At 27.5% G+C, this 21,562-nt stretch overlaps 1 protein-coding gene across 1 annotated transcript in view; it reads left to right on the top strand.

The window, feature by feature from the left end:
- Positions 1–3,139: 3,139 nt before the first annotated feature.
- The window catches only part of LOC141903198 (solute carrier family 28 member 3-like), a 124,040-nt gene continuing 105,617 nt past the window's right edge, over positions 3,140–21,562 (top strand). The window contains exons 1-2 of the mRNA XM_074791244.1: positions 3,140–3,200; positions 3,575–3,740. Of these exons, the coding sequence (XP_074647345.1) occupies positions 3,579–3,740 (162 nt within the window). The 5' untranslated portion in view covers positions 3,140–3,200; positions 3,575–3,578. The remainder of the gene's footprint in view (positions 3,201–3,574; positions 3,741–21,562) is intronic.

The following is a 21,562-nucleotide window of genomic DNA, read 5'->3' as shown; positions in this document are numbered from 1 at the left end:
TTTCATATCAAAGGTTGAAAGGGCTAGTGAGTAAAAAATGAAAAATATGAAAATAATAATAATTTCTATTTGAATTAGGAGTGAAACTCATATAAAATGAAAAATAAATTCGAGTGTGCGAGAATTATTTTTCATTTTATATGAGTTTCGCTACTAATTCAAATAGAAATTGTTATTATTTTCATATTTTTCATTTTTTGTGAGCTCGACCTTTCGACCTTTGGTATGAAACAAGATATTCCCTATTACTAGCAATACAAACACGTCTTAACGCATAGTTCATTCATGAAATTGACAGGTGAAACACCTAAAATCCACATTATCCAATACTCCTAGATACAGTTATCAAAAATCCTGAGCCAGCAGGTGCTGCCACCACACCGACTTTTATCATAGTCCTGATATTCAACGCGATTAAACTACAGTTTAGATACGCGCATATAATGAATAAGGAACTATATACTCAAAAACACTCACAAAAACCATTTTACCCGTATTTCGCCTTTTTTTAGAGTGTCAAAATTCAAATATAAATGACTGACGGCACGAACGACTTTGAAACCATGCAATCTTGGATTGGCCAAACCAATGCTGAAGTACTGTAATTTTTGCACACATTGCTATTTCAGTTTTCTTTAAGACAAAAAGCTTAAGCTTTATTGCTTCCTCAGGCCCTTGAATTTGTAAACATTGTGTCATGCATCGCCTACATCGTGTGTTCTTTTCTAGATAATTGTTTTTGACTACGAGAGGAATTCTTCCCGCAGCCAATGTACAAAATTTTGATACGGCACCGTACTCTCAATTAAGGATACGCAAAGAAGCAGCGATTCAGATTTCTATTAATTGTGTACCTATCGTGTTGCGCACGAATCACTTACGTAATCTTATCTGTAAATGCGAAGACCTTTGGGCATTACGTATATAACTAAAACACTATTCCTTATGGGACCAATTAATAGGTTGATTTAAGGGCATAGTCGACATATTTCGAAAATGTTTCAACTGTTCATTCATGTATTTCTGAGGACATAGGGACTAAAATTTGTTTACATTTTAATACGTACATTTAAGAAAGTCCCAAAACATTTGAGACTACGTAAATAGATTAATAAGATATGTTATAAGTGATAAATTAATAATTGTATATAAGAGGTTAATTGACATCGATAAATTTTGGTAAGTATGTAAGACCGGGGCTTGAATATCGAATTGAGTCTGATGTTTGAAATTGTGTGTAGGCCTATTTATAATGAATCGAAGAATCCATATTCCTCTCACTCCTGTGACAATTGATTTTGAGAAACCTTAAATGACATGGACTGCATCTACAAACGACAATAGCCCACTGGAATTAATTCGCGAAGTGCAAAAATTAGCGACCATTGAATCTTTAACTAGGCAAATACCTCATAATGCGAAATCAAGTCTCCCGTATTCATCGATTTTAGGAAGCTGTTGTATCTCCTTCACCAAATCATTGGATGGCGCAAGAAATAATGCCTCCGCTTACTAAATTTTCGAAAACAAGGTGGACTGCTTATTGGTGTAGGTGTGGTAAACGATTGGACTTCTTTCGGGTGGGGCCAACAACAACCTATCACGTTTAGGCTAACTGGTCTAGCTTATAATGCCAGCTCATGTCATGAGTTAGTCCTAGTTTCAAAAATCAATGAATGTAATTGTTTTTTCATATTGAGCTAATAATAAAATAACAGTGGGCCTAAAATTCTAGTCTGCAGTGACACCAATACAATTTGACAGGAATAGGCTACCTCTGGGTATCTGATATATTCAATTGTAGTGGTATGCACCAAAAATTGAGAGTAATTTGACATTGAAATAGAGTTTAATTGAAATTTAACAAGAAATTATTCTGATTTTTATATTTGTGGGAGTTGTGAGAAAACCTGTTATCGCTGATGCAGATGACTCAAAAGATCCCTGTCATTCATTCATACCGGTAGAATACTAGATTACTAGATTATTTAGTTACTCAGCATACGACAGCAAAAAAATGCTTGAAAAATGGCCACTATTTCAAAGCCGCGATCGGATTGCGCGTTTATATTTCTGAATGCAAATTTTATCCTGAAGGCTGCAATTCAATTGGTTCATTCGTCATTAGTAATGGTATTTCACAACAGAACATCAGTAAGAATGTGTGATAGACAGTTGGCCAATGATGTACGATACAGTGATGTTTTCAGGTTTAATAACTTAGTACTTTCAAAATGATAGTAATAACAGAATATAACAGAACAAGTCAATTTCCTATAGTATGGTACTCGTATCCTGCACTTTTTCCTGTGAATATTTTTGCAATTCTGTGTACGAGTATATACTGATTTTCATCGACAATCATATCATTTGATTATGATGAATAGAAAAACTAAAACTTACGAGTAAGTAGTATTGTGGTTCCCACTGATAACATTGGCGTGAAAATTATATCCATGCAATACGTAGGAAAAACAGGTCAGATTGAGCATACCAATATACGATACTTAACCTGTAGTCACCTGTAGTGCTAATAGAAATTTTGGGATCGCGTAGTTTTTCATTAGTAAGCCTAGCGTACTGAAACACTACATGCTTAGTGGTTGGTTTGTAAGGGACACCAACTCGAAAAAACCAAACGAAATCTACAATCAAATAAATAACAGGGTCAATCCTTATTTTAAGATCAATAGTCAGTCATTTTCAAATGTGGACGTTAAATGACATCAAATTGTTTAACACATCGCGACAATAACGGACTTAATCAATATATGCACACAGAATATGCAAACACCTGTGACTTATTTCACAGACTGCAGATCAACTTCGCTGCGATCATGTCTCTTAGGTCTCATCTCATAAATGTCTCTATATGTCTGTATTGTGATTGTGAAAAGTGCTATGAAGAACTGCCGTATAACTGAATGAATATGCTTATCGTTTTGAAAGTGGTCATTGGTCGAAGGTTCCATGAACATATTATGCAGTTGAGATTATTAGGTGGTATGAAACATGTACTTTTGCCTATACATACGTGTATAGCATAGCACATTGCACGCATGTCCCTAAAATTACAACTCGTTCGGTGAATTCCTGAATTTGTAAAGGCTCTCGATGTTTATTCTTGCACTGTGAGTACTGCAGGTCTATGCGTAGAGCGTCGTGCTAGCTATTTTTGAAAGTGAATTCAGATTCAAGAGGTGAGTCCAAGCTTACTTAATCATTTGATTATCTTTAGAATACCCGGTACAAATTTGTAAGGCACGAATAGGAGGCTACATGGTTTTTCCAATACGTTAATTTGTGAATTATTTCTAATAATATATAATGTCAGTGGTTGTCTAGAGGTGGGGGGATCGAAGAAGCGAATGCGTATATGAGATTTCATGGAAGTGTAATCGCTTCCCCCCCCCCCCGTACTGCGGAATCAATAATTTTTAATTAGTGGTATGCGAAATAAGTACACGACGACAACTATTAACATTGACGATTAATAAACATACTTATTAACATTAATGAAGATCAAGCTTAGGGACCTTTCTATTTTCCATTACGATCTTCATGTGTATTTCAGAAACATGTCGAGTACCGGTATACAATTGCAAAGTATGAATCAACATGATTCCGGTCAACCCCAGTCATTCGATAACGAGGGATTTACTAATGATCGGGACAACGTTGTTGGCGACCAGTACTCTTCTACACTGAGTGTAGATCGGGCTGCTAGTATTGATAAGTCGGTATGTATCAAACATGTTTTTGAGACGTCTACCGTGATCGCCACAAACCAACGAAACATCTCATTTCGAGGATCATGCTTACAAGTGGCCATTGAAACAGAACATTGAAATTTTGGTTTGGTTCATTTCTAATTTCCGACATTGTTGTATTTCGCGGTGTCCACGGAACCGGTGGAATTTTCCAATAAGGCGGAATTTCTTAATTTCTTAATAGCACTATAAATACATGTAGTAAAGGATCATCCCGCAGGGATACCCAGTTGAGGACATTGAACCGGATCAATCGATGTAGAAATTCAGGTTCGAATTCCACTATTCAGACGCAAAGTTTTAATTCTACAGGTGATCGGTCATTTGGTAATGATGTTAATAGAAATTATCCTTATAAGATGATTTTCGATTAATTTCTTTTTTCGATTGGTAGATTTTGTCTGATTATTTTTTTTTTATTTGGTGACCCGCACCACACCTAGCGGGAGCCAAAATCGGAAATCGACTAGTAAAAGTAGGCCTGATGTGATCGGCGGTAAGAATTCTTGTTGACGTACATAGTTTTAAACTTCGATTTTGGTTCAATGTAAACAATCTTAAAACCAGCCTGAACCGGCAAGCATCTGATTAGGACGTATTTTTATGGCTGCCTTATTCAATGCAATGTTTTGCCTCATGGGTCTACGTACTATTCACATCCAAATTACTGTAAATGCTTCGTTTTAGAATGAGAAATGGCTATTGTATTGATTTAAGAGTAGTCAGTCGTTGTTGGTGGATGTTTTCATTATTTTATTGACACGTACGGGTACTAAATGTAGTTCCAAGTTCTCACATAGATTCACGCATTCTCTCAACTAAATGAGTCATATATTTATTCCAAGTCGCAAACATGCTTAGTACATGTTTTTGACATAGCCTAGTTTGTTTTTCACAGTGTATGTATTATGTTTGGTTCTGGCTGTTAATTGTCCATAAGTAGACTCCGCCTAGACCGGTACCGGTATATACGTCCTTACAATTAAGGTAAAATCAATATCAAATTTCCGTTTGCCACTTACCTTTCAAGACGTTTATTTCGCCTAATAAGGTATAGCTCTATTCCTTGGGTAATCCGCCTTATCTGGTTAATTTCTGACTAAATTCCCGTTCATTCAGCGCCAAGGTAGGAAAACAGCAACAGCTCTCCTCGAACAATAGAACTCCTTTCATCTTCGATCTATGTAAGATTAGGCTTGTTGCTCGCGTGAAGTACGATGGAATAGTATAATATTCTCACCATCCGTTGTGCGGGCATGCTGCAGATAATAGTTATGGGGTACAGGCTGGGGCTTCGGTGTTGGCGGTGAGACATTTTATTCAGACTGAGGACTGTTAACTGATCTTTATTTTCATTAATGAATGATCTGTTGAATTAATTAGTAATTCAATCTTTCGGTGTTCGAGATAAAATGCAAAATAAGAATGTAAAAGAACATGGCTGACCACAAAGTGCCCAAAAGATAAATTTTCGAAACGACACAATCGTGTTTAGATGGGGTGGGCTCTGGTTTAGACCAATGCATGACCAGTACTGGCAATATAGTGAATCGTATGGGCCCGGTTTCATAGACTTAGTATCAAAGTTATCCCTAGGGGTAAATCCTCAATCTGGATGACAACCACCATAGTAACAATGAGAAACCATGGTTATAACTGACAAATTTCAAAATGTTCCCAGGGATTATTTTGCTTCCACATCTATGAAACCAGGCCCTGTATTGTAAAAAAAAGTTGTTTGGCGTCAGATGACAAGATATGATGTGGGCATTAATCTAAAAATTGTTTTGATTGACCAATGCTTGACCAGTACTGACCAGTGACAACTAGAACTGACCATAAGTAATTCATATGTTTAGTATCAATGAGCAATAAAATCGTGTTTGGGTGTCTAGCGACTAGATATGTTGGCAGTGATGTAACTATTTAACTGACCAATTCTTGACCGATACCGACCTTGAAGTAATTTGTCTATTTTTAGAAGTAACACAGTCGTGTTTAGCGTCAAATAATTAAATATGGAATGGTCTTTGATCTAACAACTATACAACTGCCCAATTCTTGGCCAGTACTGACCATAGAGCTATATTTATCTGATTCTCAAGCAACACTATTTTGTTTGGTATCAAATTACTTCAATTGGCCTGAACGTAAATCTAACAACACTTTTGCCTGGACAAGCTACACCAGTACAGTCCATATACTGGTTAACTGGTTTTAGAAATGACTTGGGTTATTGCCTAAATCATTCGTCAGTGCTACTCTAACATATTCAAATTTGGCACTTAAGAAAAGTCTTGTCCGATTTTCATTGTACGTGGCGAGCTTACTTTGAAATTTCCCACTAAATGCTAAAGATTTTAAATTGGGGTTTTGAACGCACAACGATTCGATTCGTGCGCATGCATACATATGAACGTGGTAAAGGTTTTCATTTGTGTTGTGCGTAGTCTATACCAATGCGAAACGAGTCATACTTTTACGTTCGAGGCGTTCGAACTGAACAATAAAAACAATATCATATATCATTTATATGAATAGATGAAAGGATAATGTAGTATTATTATATGTTTCGTAGCGGCTGTGCAATGTCCACAGATCTAAGTTAATCGCCTGATATGAAATATATATTTGTTATAGGGATGTAGTAGTTCAGTGAGAATTCAAACTTATGGGTAATGTTTTATTTTGAGTAATAACAACGCATTTAAGAAAAGATGCATTTAGTATGAAATACCTTTCAATACAATGAAGAAGTATTCAACTGACCATCTGAACACAGCAATGCGTGACTTATCTCATTGAAACCATTGTAAAGTACAGGAGAGTAAATGGGAGAACCCTGAGTTCGAAACAATTCCGCATTGATCATTTACTTTGAAAACACAATTTTCAATTTGAGGATATGCATTTTGTTCTGCACCAAAAGCCTGAAGTATCTTGGCTTTCAGAAATTTGAAATTTTGGAAGGATTTTTGTCCTGTGAACACGTCCTACATATTTTCTAAGATCGACCTTTGAAATGATGCTGAGATTTTCTAAAAAATGATGGTAGGATATAGGCTTAGGCTGCTTCGTATCCATGGAAGGTTGTTAATTATTGATGTCATATACAATAATCTAGACTACCATCTGACTCGATAGAATATCAGTAATAGGGGTAATAGGCTTTCAGGCCAAAGGTCGAACGGTCGAGCTCGTAAAAATGAAAAACGTGAAAATAATAACAATTTCTACTTGAATTACTCGCGAAACTCATAAAAATGAAAAATAAATTCTCACACGCTCGAATTTATTTTTCATTTTTATGAGTTTCACTCCTAATTCAAGTAGAAATTGTTATTATTTTCATGTTTTTCATTTTTACTCACCCGCCCGTTCAACCTTTAACCTGAAAGCCTATTACCCCTATTACTCTTAAAATAATCATATACATGAATAACATTTAAATTGACAGATTATTCAATATAAAAGTGTAAGCTCTTATAGAATAGATATATAAATAGTTATTTTATAAACTTATATTCATATTTGTATGAGTTAGATTTTTAAACATTAAAAGTGTTAGTAAAGTGTGATTGAAATAATACATGATATAAATCATTGAACTTCTAAAATCAATTTTAATAAAAATTTTAGTATTAAAATGGAAGCAAATAAGTACTACTGCCCAACATGTAATATCAATATAGATAAATCCCAAAAAGCAAGACACAATAAAACTAAAACACATTTAGAGAATAAATTGAAACTAGAATATAAAGATGATATATTAGAAACTAAATTAGATGAATTAATGAATGAAAAAGAAATATATAAATGTGATACATGTAATCAATCATTCAGTGATAAAAGATATTATAATGAACATTTAAAATCTAAAAGTCATATTAGAAATATGAATAATGTTATTTTAGGTGAAGATTATTTTGATAAAGATAATGTTAAGAAACAGAAGACAATTAAAAGCATAAAAAATAAATTAAACAATAAAAGACAATACATGGAAGATGTAAGTAAATATATTAATTCATAAGATAATAAAAAAGATATAGAGATAACCGAAGCATTTAAAAGTGATATTGGTCCAGCAGCTATGGAGTTTAAATTTCATAAAAGAAAAACATTAGAAGAAAATAAAAAACATTTAGAAAATATGAAAAATATTATAAAAATAATAACTGATGTTGAATACCCTAAAATTAGTATATCAGTTAAAGTAAAGTTTATAAAATCTGAAGATAAACCAATATATAATATAAATTCTCATTCACAACATATTATATATAAACAACATATAGATGATAAATTAGATAAATGTTATAATGAAGTAAAAACTAAAATAGAAGAGAAATATTTTGAAGGATCTGGTTTAATATTTGATGAAATAATATTTATGACTTTACATGTTTATAGCACAAAATATAATAAGTTAACTAAATCAAAACCAATTGATGAAAATAAAGTATCATATTATAAAGAACCAGATATTGAAGCATCGAGTTATATTAAACTACCATTTAAAACTAATGCTGTTATAAATGTACAAAATGAAGATGATAAATGTTTTCTATGGGCTATAATAAGTTGCTTACACCCACTTGAAGATTATAATAAACATACTTATAGATTAACAAATTATAAACCATTTGAAAATAATTATAAGATAGATAAGTATCCTGTTATAATTAAAAACATCCCAAAAATAGAAAGAGTTAATAATATAAAGATGAATTTATTTGATTTAATCAAATTACCAAATACAAAAGGTAACAATATAAAACATTATACATTAGAACCTTTATACCTATCAAAAGATTATGATTCAAACGATGTTATAGATATATTATATTATGAGAATCATTATATGTGGATTAAACAAATAGATTTATTCTTTAGAACAGAAAGTGATCACCATAATAAGATATATCTATGTAGAAAATGTTTACATAAATTCAGTAATGAAAGTACATTATTAAATCATAAACAATTATGTGAAAATCATGATTATTGTAAATTAGTTTTACCAAATGAAAAGGATAAAATATTAGAATTCAAAAAATATGATTACAAAAATAAAGTTCCATTTGTTATATATGGAGATTTTGAATCATTAAATAAAGAATTAACTGATCAAGATAGAAAAGAAATATATTATAAAAGAAAGAAATTAAATTCTAATGAAAATGATTTTTCAGAAGAACCACCAAAAACAAATACTATTAAAAAGATTCATCAATCAGCTGCGGCTTTCGGGTTATATATTAAATCTGATTACCCAGAACTAATTGAAAGTGAATATTATCATTATAGAAATGAAAATGTTATCAATCATTTTTGTGACTTATTAATTGAATATGAAATAAGATTTAGTAAATTATTGAATACAAATATAGAAATTATAATGACAGAAGAAGATAAAGAAGCATTTGAGTTTGCAGATAAATGTTATTATTGTGAAAAGATATTTAATTTTAGAGATAAAAAAGTAAGAGACCATGATCATTTGAACGGAAAGTTAAGAGGCGCTGCACATGAGAATTGTAACTTACAAGCTAAGAAAATTAATTTTGTACCAGTTATATTTCATAATCTATCAGGGTATGATGCACATTTATTCATCAAACAGTTATGCCATAAAATAGAAGAAATTAATAATGAAATAGAAAGATTAAATTCAAATAGATCATAAGATAAAATACCAACTTATAAATTTAGAATGTTAGCTAAAACATCTGAGAATTATATATCATTCCAATTTGGTTGCCTAAGATTTATAGATTCATATAGATTTTTAAATAGTTCATTAGATAACTTATCAAAATCATTAGTTGATGATGAATTAAAAACATTAAAATAACACTACCCAAATAATGATGATTTTCAATTAATGAGATATAAAGGAGCAATTCCATATTCATTTCATAAATCACATAATGATTTCAATATAACTGAATTATTGAAAGAACAATTCTATGATGAATTAAAAAATGAATATGTTAAAGATAAAGTCTATAATAGAACATTGAATATTTGGAATCATTTCAAAATAGAAAATCATGGGCAATTAGTAGATTTATATTTAAAATCAGATGTATTATTATTAACCGATATATTCGAAAGGTTTAGAGATGTAAACCTAAAATATTTTCAAATTGATCCTTGTCATTGTTATTCAAGTCCAGGATTAACATGGGATTGTGGTTTAAAATTTACAGATATAAAAATGGATTTGTTAACAAATATAGATCAATTACTATCATTTGAAAAATCTATAAGAGGAGGAGTTTCAGGTGTATTAGGTGATAGATATTTCAATGTAAATGATAACCCTGGATATTAGTTATTATATATAGATGCAAATAATTTGTATGGTTGGGCAATGATGGAACCACATCCTTATGGAGTATTTGAATTAACTGAAGTTTTACAGAATGAAAATAATGATAAATTTGATTGGAAGAAAAGAATTCTAGATATTGCAGATGATTCAGATACTGGTTATTTTTTTGTTGTAGATTTAGAATATCCTGAACATATTAAATTTAAATCTAGAAATCTAGCTTACTGTCCCGAACATAAAACTGTAACTCATGAAGAATTATCAAATTACCAAAAAAGAATTAAACCCGAAAATCATATTCATACAGAAAAGTTAATGGTAACTCAAGAAGATAAATATAATTATGTAGTACATTATAGAATGTTAAAGTTTTATTTGAATCAGGGAATGGTTCTAAAAAAAGTACATAGAGATATTTCATTTAGCCAATCTAAGTGGTTAGAAAAATATATAGATTTTAACACCAAACAGAGAACTAAAGCTAAAACTGATTTCGAGAAAGATTTCTTCAAGTTAATGAATAATGCATTCTATGGTAAGACTTGTGATGAAAATATTAGAAATAGAAATGATATTGAGTTAGTTAGTAATGGTAAAAGGATAAGGTATTTACAATCATATCCTAAGTTCATTGGTAACAGAATATTTGATGAAAATTTAGCTGCAGTTAAGATGAGAAGAACATCAATGAAATTTAATAAACCAATCTATGTTGGCGCTTCAGTTTTATGATTATCAAAATTACTAATGTATGAATTCTATTATAATGTATTACAACCACTTTTTGGAGAAAAACATATAGAAATATTATATTTTGATACCGACGGTTACATATTAAAGATAAAAACTGATAACATAACTGATGATTTAAAAACATTAAAACATCATTTTGATTTCAGTAATTATCCTAAAGATCATGAATTGTTTAGCAATGATAATAAAAGTTCCTTGTAAATTCAAAGATGAATTAGGTAGTGAAGAAATGATTGAATTCATCGGTATTAGATCTAAAATGTATTCATATAAAACTAAAGAACATGAAGCTAAAAAGTTAAAAGGAATAACCAAAAGTGTAGTAGAAAAGAATATTCATTTCAAAGATTACATCAATTGTATATTCAATGAAGAAGTTAGAAAACATAAGATGCGATGTTTAAGATCTGAAGATCATGAAATGTTTATTGAAGAAATTGAAAAGATAAGTCTAAACCCATTTGATGATAAAAGATATATTTTAGATGATGGAATTTATACAGTTGCTTATGGTTGTAATTTAGATGAATATTTAAAATTTAAAAGAGAAGAAACAAAAGAGAATGAGATAATGAAAAGAATCCTAACGTGTTAATCAAATTTTAATAAAAATATGTTATTAAAATGGAGAGTAAACAAACACGCAGTGAGAACAACAAATCATTTCTAGATAGAATAAAAGATACTTCAAATGTCAAATCAGTAGATTATAAATTTAAGAAGTTAAAAGAATTAATAATCCATAAGAAATATCTAATTACAAATATTTATACAGTTACTAACAAATATGGAGATAAATTAGTTATACACTTAGAATATGAAGGATTAAAAGGAAATACATATAAATTCAGAACATATTTACCGGATAGATTTCATAGATTATCAAGTGAAGACCTAGAAGAATTATGTTCAGATTTCTATTTCGTATACAAAGGTAAGAATGAAAAAGGGCACCATGAAATAGATTTCGAATAAGAAAATATGTAAAATAAATGGTAGAATTAAAAGAATACAGAATATTTGTTGATTCTAGAAAACTTAAAAATTATAAATCTCATAATTTACTAGTACAATTAGATAGAGAATTCCAGAATTGTGTAGATTTAAAATTAGTAAATATAAGTTTATGTAATTCTTTTTATAATATATCGGATAAAACTATTGAAGATAATACTGTTTTAATTCATATTAGAAATGTAGATAAATGTTTTCATCTAATTTTAAAACCAGGATTATATAATTTAGAAACATTAGCTCAAGAAATTAATCGAAGAGCACGGTTGAAAATTAGAAGAGATGATAAATTTTTATTTAGATTTATAAAAAGTGATAGCACAAATAAAATTAAAATAAATGTATATGATGAATGTCAACATGCATTTATGGTAAAAAAACCTATAGCTAAACTGTTAGGAATTGTACCAGATACTGTTACAGGAAACGTAGATGGTAATTCAAATATAATGCCTTTTACACACTTTTATATTTATTGCAATTTAATCGATCCTACAAAAACATTCGAAGCAACTAAAGATATAACTTGTAATTCTGGTTTACTAAACATTTTACCATTGAAGAATGTTAAAGAATTTGGAACACAAATAAATTATAATTTAACAGAATGTGATTTCAAACCATGCATTCCTCGTTTTAATAATTTTAGATTAGAAATTAGAAATCATAATGGGCACTTAATTGATTTAAATAATTTCCCTGTAATTTATGAATTAGTTATAAGATGTAGAGAGTAATTCTTTTCACTATATAAATGAATATAACTGTTGGACCGAGTATATGTTTTGGGTTTGATTTTAAACATGGTAAAGAAATGAGAATTAAACTAAATCATGTAATTACTGATATAAAAAGTAAATCATTTAACAATACATCAATGATTAATAAAGAAAATTATAATATAGAAAAAGTAATTGATTTAATTAAATCACCTTTAGAATATTATGAATTAAATGAAGATGGAATTATTGATGATATTAAAAACATATTAACCAAAATATATGATAATCATAAAACTAGTAATGAAATAAATGTTGAATTAATCATAAATAAGTTAACTAAATATTTTGATGATAGTAATTTTTTTGATAAATAAATGAGTGATAATAAGTGGATAATAACTGGATTATATAATGGCGCATTACTATCAGTTGGAACTGTTGGTTATTCAATGGTATTTAAAAAAGTATTTAAAATGGGAAGTGTTAATGTTGATAGATTTGATATAAATGATATTTTAAAATTAACATTAGCAGTTACTTTATCTAATTTAACTATTGATTATTTGGAAAAACAAAAATATATTCCTCCCATATAAATACATAATTATTTTACTAAATAAATGGCTTCTGCAGTTATAACTATTATAGGATCGGCAATTGTTAACGCTTTAGCATTTACTGGTGGCGGTTATTTATTTAAACATATTGATAAAAATGGATCATTAACAGAACAAAAAAGACATAACTTAGCATTAGAGAAATACAATAAAGCAGCAGAAGAATATAGAGAAAAGAGGCAAAAGTATATGGATTATATTAACAAGGAATTATATGATCAGAAGATTTCATATAGAGATTTTCAATCAGTTAATGATGCAATGAGTTTATATAACGCGGTAAGCAATAAAGAAAAATTACATTTATACAAACCTAAATTATCAGATTATTATACCCCGAGTAAAGAACAACAGAAATATGAAATAATATGGATATGATAGGCGGACAGTTATTGTTATATTTGTTGCTTATAAATTTACTAATTAGTAATTTTTTTGCTAAATAAATGGAAGATAAAGTTGATAATATTGATATTATACCTCATGATATAAATAAAACTAAATTAAAAACATATTTAGAAAAACAAATATTAGAATTTGAAAGTGACTTAAAAGTTAAAAAGAAAAAATATTTAAAACGTAAAATTATATATTATTTGATTATAAGTGGTTCGGTTACAATTAGTTCTGTAATAACATTTCTAGCAATATTCAGTCCATTAACACCTTTAGCTATATCAATTGGTGTATTAGGATTAAGTTCAAGTGTTTTAACTGGTATAAGTTCAAAATTAAATATAAAAAGTAATAAAGAAAAAATTAAAACTAATATAAAAGAAATTAATAAATTGAAGAATACACTAGATTATATAATAAGTTTAAATGGCCATATAACAGTTGAAGAACAAGATAAATTATTAAAAGAATTAATAAATTATTAATTTTTTTATTATATAAATGGTAGATAGTTTTCCAAAAGCTTTCCAATATAATAAATCAATTAAATATAATATTCCAGCAATAGATTTTGATAAAGATATTTCATATAGAAATGAAGTTTTAAATTCATTAATTGATTTATATATTTATGTTACTGAAAGTAATGATTTTCATGTAAAGATGGAAAATATATTTCATGTGTATACAATTAATTTTAAAAATTTAAATGAGGCAAAACAATGGTTATTGAAATCTAATATGAACTATTGGCAGAACCAATTAAATTTTACTGTTTATTGCGCAACAACAGGATGTGGAATTAGTTGGAATGATCATTTAAACAAACCAAGTTTACCATTGATGTTATCACTTTTTAGATTTCATTCATATTTTCAAATAAAATTAATATTAGATGAATTAGAATGTCCTTTACCAGGTTCAAAATATTTTAAAGAATTGAATAATAATATTAATTTTTCTAAATTTTATAAAATATGTAATGAATTTAATATTAATTCAAATAAAGATTTTAGAGCAAAAATTGGAACAATGGGCGGATTAGGATTATTATATACTAAAGAATTTGGAAAAATAATGACAAATTCAGATATAAGAACACAAAATATGAATGAATTACCAAAATATTATAATAATATACAACAACAAAACAATAATGGTTGGGTTAATTTCATTTTAGAAAATAGTGAAGGTTTTACTAAAGCTGGAATACAAAGAATAAATCTATCTATTAGAACTTATTTAATTTGTATTTTAGGTGCACAAGTTGAAACAAGATCCCCAATAATTGGAAATGATAACACTTCATTCGATGCGCAGAAACAGTTTAAAGTATTATTTGAAGATTCCATTCATAATGATAAAAATAGATCGATTCCAGAAAACATTTTAAGATATCAAAATTATTTAGATAAATCACATATTAGCTTAAATTATTGTATAGGCCCTAATCTATTAATTATTTCTAATGATTTAGTATTAAAGATGGGAAATATAATTGGTTATAATAATCTAATTAAAACTGCAACAATAAATAATTCATTTGGATTGAATGATATAAATAAAAAGATAATTACTGCTCCAAAATTAATGGAAGGTGAAAAAAATACATCAGAAAATACATCAGAAAATATTAGAACTGATAATATTCAACATGAAATAATTAAACTAAATGATGATAATAAATCCCATGAAAATTCTAAATTAGCTTTAACTTGTATAGGAATTGTAATCGGAGGAATATTATATTTTAAATTTTAATTTTTTATTATATAAATGGAAGAAGATATTCCAATGGATCCTTTAGATGAACCCGGCATAACTGATGAACAACAACCTGATTTTAGTGCAACAAGTCTTAATGACGGTAATAAAATAGAATATAATACTAATTTAGGTGAAGATGATGATTATGATGATGATAATTATGATGGAATTAATTCCGAATTACGTGAAAAATTAATTAAATATTTACAAGCTCCTGAAAGTGGTAGAATTTCAACTAGAACAGAAAGAAAAGAATTTATGAAACTATCAGAAAAACAACAAGAAAAATATCCTGATAAACCTATGGAATTATATAGAATGAAATCTAGAGTAACCGATAAAATTGTTAACGAATTATTACCAAAAGTTGTAATAGATGAAATTGATTCAGAAGGTGTTGTAGAACAAATTTTAAAAGATGACCCATTTTCATGAATAATTTAGAATTTAAAAATGATTCATGGTATTATAATCTTGAATTAAATAGGAATATTGTAACAATTCAATTATCTAGAATGGGTCAAGAAAATATTTTTGAACTTGGAATGCGAGCATTATCTACAATTGAAGGTTCAAAAGGTGGTAGAGAATTTCTCAGAATTATATGGAATGCACTCGATAGAATAAATAAAGAAGAACCAATTCCTAATATTGATATAAACAAATATTCACCATTTAAAAATCCAAATCCAAATCCTACTGATGTTGATCCAGAAACTGATGAAGATTTTGCAAATCGATTAGATAAATTAAGAACTTCAACACCAGAAACATCGAGAAGAGACACTCAACCAATTGATAATGATTCAAGTCAATTAACATTAGAAAAACAAATTGATAGATTAAGAGATTCAGAAGAAGAGATGAATAGTATATCAGATACATATGGTGCTGAAACTGGAATAAATCAAATACAATCTTTACTAGAAAAAGGATTACTTGATTTAACTGATGAAAAATTAAAACAATTTCCTGAAAAAGCACGTAGAGAAATTAAAGGTGTACAAATATCAGCTGGTGAAATTGCTAGTATTAAGATGAGATTTTCTAAAATAACCATGTTAGAAAAAGAATTAGCTAATGCAAATGAAGAATTAAAACAATTAGAATTAAATAAAAATCTTCAAGTAATAGAGGAAGCTGATTATGAAAGCAGAAAGTTAGCTTTAGAAAAAGAAATAGATGATTTAAAATATAACAAAGAATTACAGGAAAAAGAAAGAGATACATTATTAAAATCATATGATCTTAATCATATTAAAAAATTAAAAGTTATTTTTAAAGATTTGTTGATAAAACCAGATTCTGAAATATCATTGAAAGATAGAATAAAATTGTTATTTAAATTAGAAGGAATAACAATTCTTTCAATTCTAACAGCTGTAACTATGTTATTTAAAACAATTGGTTTAGCAATATCAAATGCTTTGAAATCTACTCCTACTCCCAATAAACCAGATAAACCCCCAGATAATAATTCTATACAAGATAAAGTTAAGGATGGTTTAAAGAAATTAGCAAAATATTTATGGGAACTATCAAAGAAATCTGCTGCAGCATTGCCGGGAGTAATTGCATCAATTGTTGGTTTTATATTGAAATCTGCAGGAAACATTATTAACTTTGCTGCTGAACATATTATTTTATTTTTAATTACAGTTGTAAGTGCAATTATTTTTGGGTTAGTAAACATGATAAAAAATAAATAATTAATTTTTTTGTTAAATAAATGAGTGGGAGTTATATCAATCCTTCTAAGAATCATAGAATATCTAATGCTATTAAAGCAGAAAGATCACATCATATGATTACTCATAATCCTTCTAATATTAATCCCGATGAAACTTTATACGTTAGAATTCCTCGATTAACACAAAATACTTTTTATGTTCCAAATAGTATTTATTTATCAGCCGATATAAAAGTAACCGGTAATAATAATAATTATGTTGTTGATATTGTTGGAAGAAATTTGATTAAAAAATTAACTATAAAGATTGGTCCAGAAACAGTTTTCTCTTTAGATGATTATAATTTATTTATGCATTATAAAGATTTATGGTTAACTAAAGAAAATAGAAATAATATGATATTTCAAGGCATCCAATCAGAAAACCAAAATAAATTAAGATCAGGAGCTAATGACGCAATAGTAACTCGCACCGCAGATAATTTGATAAAAAAGATTCATTGAAGCAAATATGAAATTCCATTAGACTTTGAATTGATAAATAACAATGCACCTTTATATAAATACGCAATTCAAGAAGACGTTATATTCGAAATAACATTTGCGCCTGTTAATGAAATTGTAATATCTAGCGTTAATAAAGATATGAGTTATAAATTATCGAATATATGTTTAGAATATGATACAGTAACTGATGAAAATATTTCAAGTGTAATTCAAACTAAATACAATCAAGGATTTTCATTATTATATGATTATATTGATAAATTTAAAACTGTAGCTATTAATGCAAATGATGAAATAATTAATGAGAATATTAACTTCCCAAGAAGATCTATTAAAGGTATATTAATATTTTTTACCATTGCAACTTATACTAATGGTGCAATAAATGTTGATAATTATTATAATCCTGAAATAACAAAAGTAGAAATAACTATCGAAGGAATAGCAAATAAAATATTTTGTCAAGGAATGAGAATGATTGATCAATGGCCAGAAATTAGAAAACTTTTTATGAATGAAAAAGTAAAATCATCTGAAAATTGTAATATTGATCAAATTGATTATTATACCGGTAATAAATATGCATTATGGTTAGATTTTAGAACAACAGAGGATAATTCATTACATGGCTCTGGAAGAAAAATTACAAAACACTAAAGATGGAATACAATTATTCATGACAAAGAATAAAGGAATCAAAAATTTCAAAATGCACATTTATATTATATCTGACGCGCAATTAAATATTGTAAATTCTCAATTGAATAGTGTTATGTATTAAAATTTTAACTTTAATAAAAATTTATATAATAAATGGAAGGAGGTAAAGTATATAAACATATTCCATACATCGATACACATGGAAATAATGATGGTTTATATTATGTAATACCTTGTAATATAGCTTTGATATTTGATCCTTTTTTCAAAATTTATAAAACTAAACTAATAGAAATCGATAATAATAAAAGTGAAGTTGTTGATAATTTAAGTAATGTAATTGATAATAATGTAATACCTTCTATATCTAATAATGTAATACCTTCTACATCTAATAATGTAATACCTTCTAGATCTAATAATGTAATACCTTCTACATCTAATAATGCAATACCTTCTACATCTAATAATGTAATACCTTCTACATCTAATAATGCAATAATATTAAATGTTAGTGAAAATAGAAATTATTGTGATTATTGTAAAGGTGAATTTTCAAACGCTCCATCAAATTGGAATAATCATATGAATACAAATTCACATATTACTAATGTTTTAAAACGTGTTGGTTTAAGAGAATTTATAGAACACCCATTTAGATATGTTACAAAGTTTGTTTCAAATCAAAAAGTAAATGGTAAAGAATTATATAAAGATTTATTATTAGCAACGCCTAATAAAGATGAATTAGATTTAACCGATGCTATTAAATTAGAATCAAACATTGTAAATGAAATATTAGGAGCAAACACTAATAAAGATAATAATGAAAATACAGGAAAGCGCATTGATAATAAAGATTCTATGAAACTTAAATCAGAAAATAAAGATATAGTTGAGACGACTAATAAGTATATCAATAAACCAATTATTTATGAAGATACGGTAGAGCATTTGAATAAATTGTTAGGGTCTGATAGTGAAAGTGATTCAGAAAGTGATTATCTAACACTCAAAAAGTAATAAAGGTTGAAAATTGTAAAAAATAATAGTAAATAAAAAAGGGGGTTTTAAGTATTAAGGTATCTAATACGTATTTAATACATATCTAATACATATCTAATACGTATCTAATATGTATTTAATACATATTATTTGAAAATACATTAAATTATATTTCTTTTTTAAATTTATATTGAAACCTCAGTAATAATAAATAACCTTTATTATTTTCAAACTTATTCATATATTAGTTGAAAAAAATAAAAATAAATTGGTTGAAAATTATATGAATAATATATTATTTTAAAAATGGGGTTTTAAGTATTAATGTATTTAATACGTATTTAATACGTATTAGATAGATAGATATATAAATAGTTATTTTATAAACTTATATTCATAGGGAAATTGTAGTCTCAGTAATAATTTTGAACCTTTATTATTCTTTAAACTTATTCATATATTAGTTGAAAAAAATAAAAATAAATTGGTTGAAAATTATATGAATAATATATTATTTTAAAAATGGGGTTTTAAGTATTAATGTATTTAATACGTATCTAATACGTATTTAATACGTATTATATAGATAGATATATAAATAGTTATTTTATAAACTTATATTCATAGGGAAATTGTAGTCTCAGTAATCATTTTGAACCTTTATTATTCTTTAATTTATTCATATATTCATCATGTAATTCAGTAGGTATAATTTGATTTTCTTCCAATGATTGTTGCATAGATTTTTTATCTTTGTTATAAAATAAAACTAGAAATCTTATATTCTCCCTAAAGTCTTTAACAATTGAATTATATTTTTGATTTAAAACCCATGTTGTTATCCCGAAATGTCTTCCAGAGAAAGCTAGATAACATAACTCACTTTCTCTCACTTTTGAATCATGTAAATTTGCGCAATCATCTACAATGAATAATGTATTCATGTAAATGCTATTTTTATACAATTATCTAAATTTTCTTTTATTGTTTTAGGATTTAATATAATAAACTTTTTCATCTTAACTATATCCCTATCATATGTTTTATTCATTTCATAAGTAGGGCAGAATAATATTATATTATCAATATGATTCTTATAAATAGTTTCTAACAAATCTAATATGAAATGTGTTTTACCACAATTGGTTACTCCAGTAACTAACATATTATGCGGTTCAAATATAAATAAATCTTTATTCATTTATTCATTTATTCTTTTAATTTTACTAGATAAAATCCATTCATTAAATTTATCATCATATCCTTTATATTTCACCAAAGAATACTTTTTTCCTTTAAGAGTTTTTGTTTTCAATACTTTTTCTATTTTATATTCTATTTCTTCTGGATTTGGCACAAGTGATAATTCTTGTTCATAGAAATAATCTAATATTTCTTCATCTTTTAGATCTTCTAGTTTATAAAGAAAAGGTTAAGTTAATATTATCTTTTTAATTTTAAATATTTCTTCTGTAAAATTAGGGGTATAACCTTTATAAAATGTTTTTCTATATTTAGATATTCTTACGTGTTGTCCTATTTTAAATTTAGGTTCTCCAAAATCATGTGTAACAAACGCTCCATATAAATTATTCCATACTATTTCTGAATTATCTTCTTTTCTAGCTTGTATTGGTTTCATATTTATAGAACTATGTTTAGAATTATTATAACCTTTCACTAAATCATCTAACACATCGATATATTTGTATGTTTCATTAGCAGTAAAATATTTCCACATTCTAGTTTTCAATGTTTTATTAAATCTTTCTATAATAGATGCTTTTTTATCTGAGTGTGTTGAAAAATAATCTACATCGTTATCAGATAATAGTTTTTTAAAATGTTTGTTATAAAATTCCTTACCTTCATCAAATTGTATCTTATCTGGAATAGCTTCTTTAAATATTGATTTAAAAGCATTTGTCACTTCTATTCCAGTTTTATTTTTGATTGGAATTGACCATGCGTATCTACTGAATATATCTATAACATTTAATATCCAGAAATATCCTTTGTTGTATTCTTCTAAGTTCTTCATGTCAATTAAATCTGCTTGCCATTGTTGATCAATATATGAAACCATAACTTTTCTTGTTAAATAAGTTTTATCCATTTTCTTGTGGATTTGATATGTTGGTTGATTTTGTAACCATAATCTTAGTTCACTATATTTTATATCACCATGTGGGTGCCATAGGGCACCATTACCATTTTCTTTATCAGATTTAATTTTATTACATAATTCTGAAACGTTAGAATATGATACTTCACTTTCTGGGTTATAATATAAATCTCTTAAATATTGTTCTTTTTTT

The sequence above is a fragment of the Tubulanus polymorphus genome, chromosome 4 (assembly GCF_964204645.1).
Source record: "Tubulanus polymorphus chromosome 4, tnTubPoly1.2, whole genome shotgun sequence".
Taxonomy (NCBI): Eukaryota; Metazoa; Nemertea; class Palaeonemertea; order Tubulaniformes; family Tubulanidae; genus Tubulanus; species Tubulanus polymorphus.
Note: the sequence above shows the minus strand (reverse complement) of the source record. Positions and strands in the feature narration are given on the sequence as shown.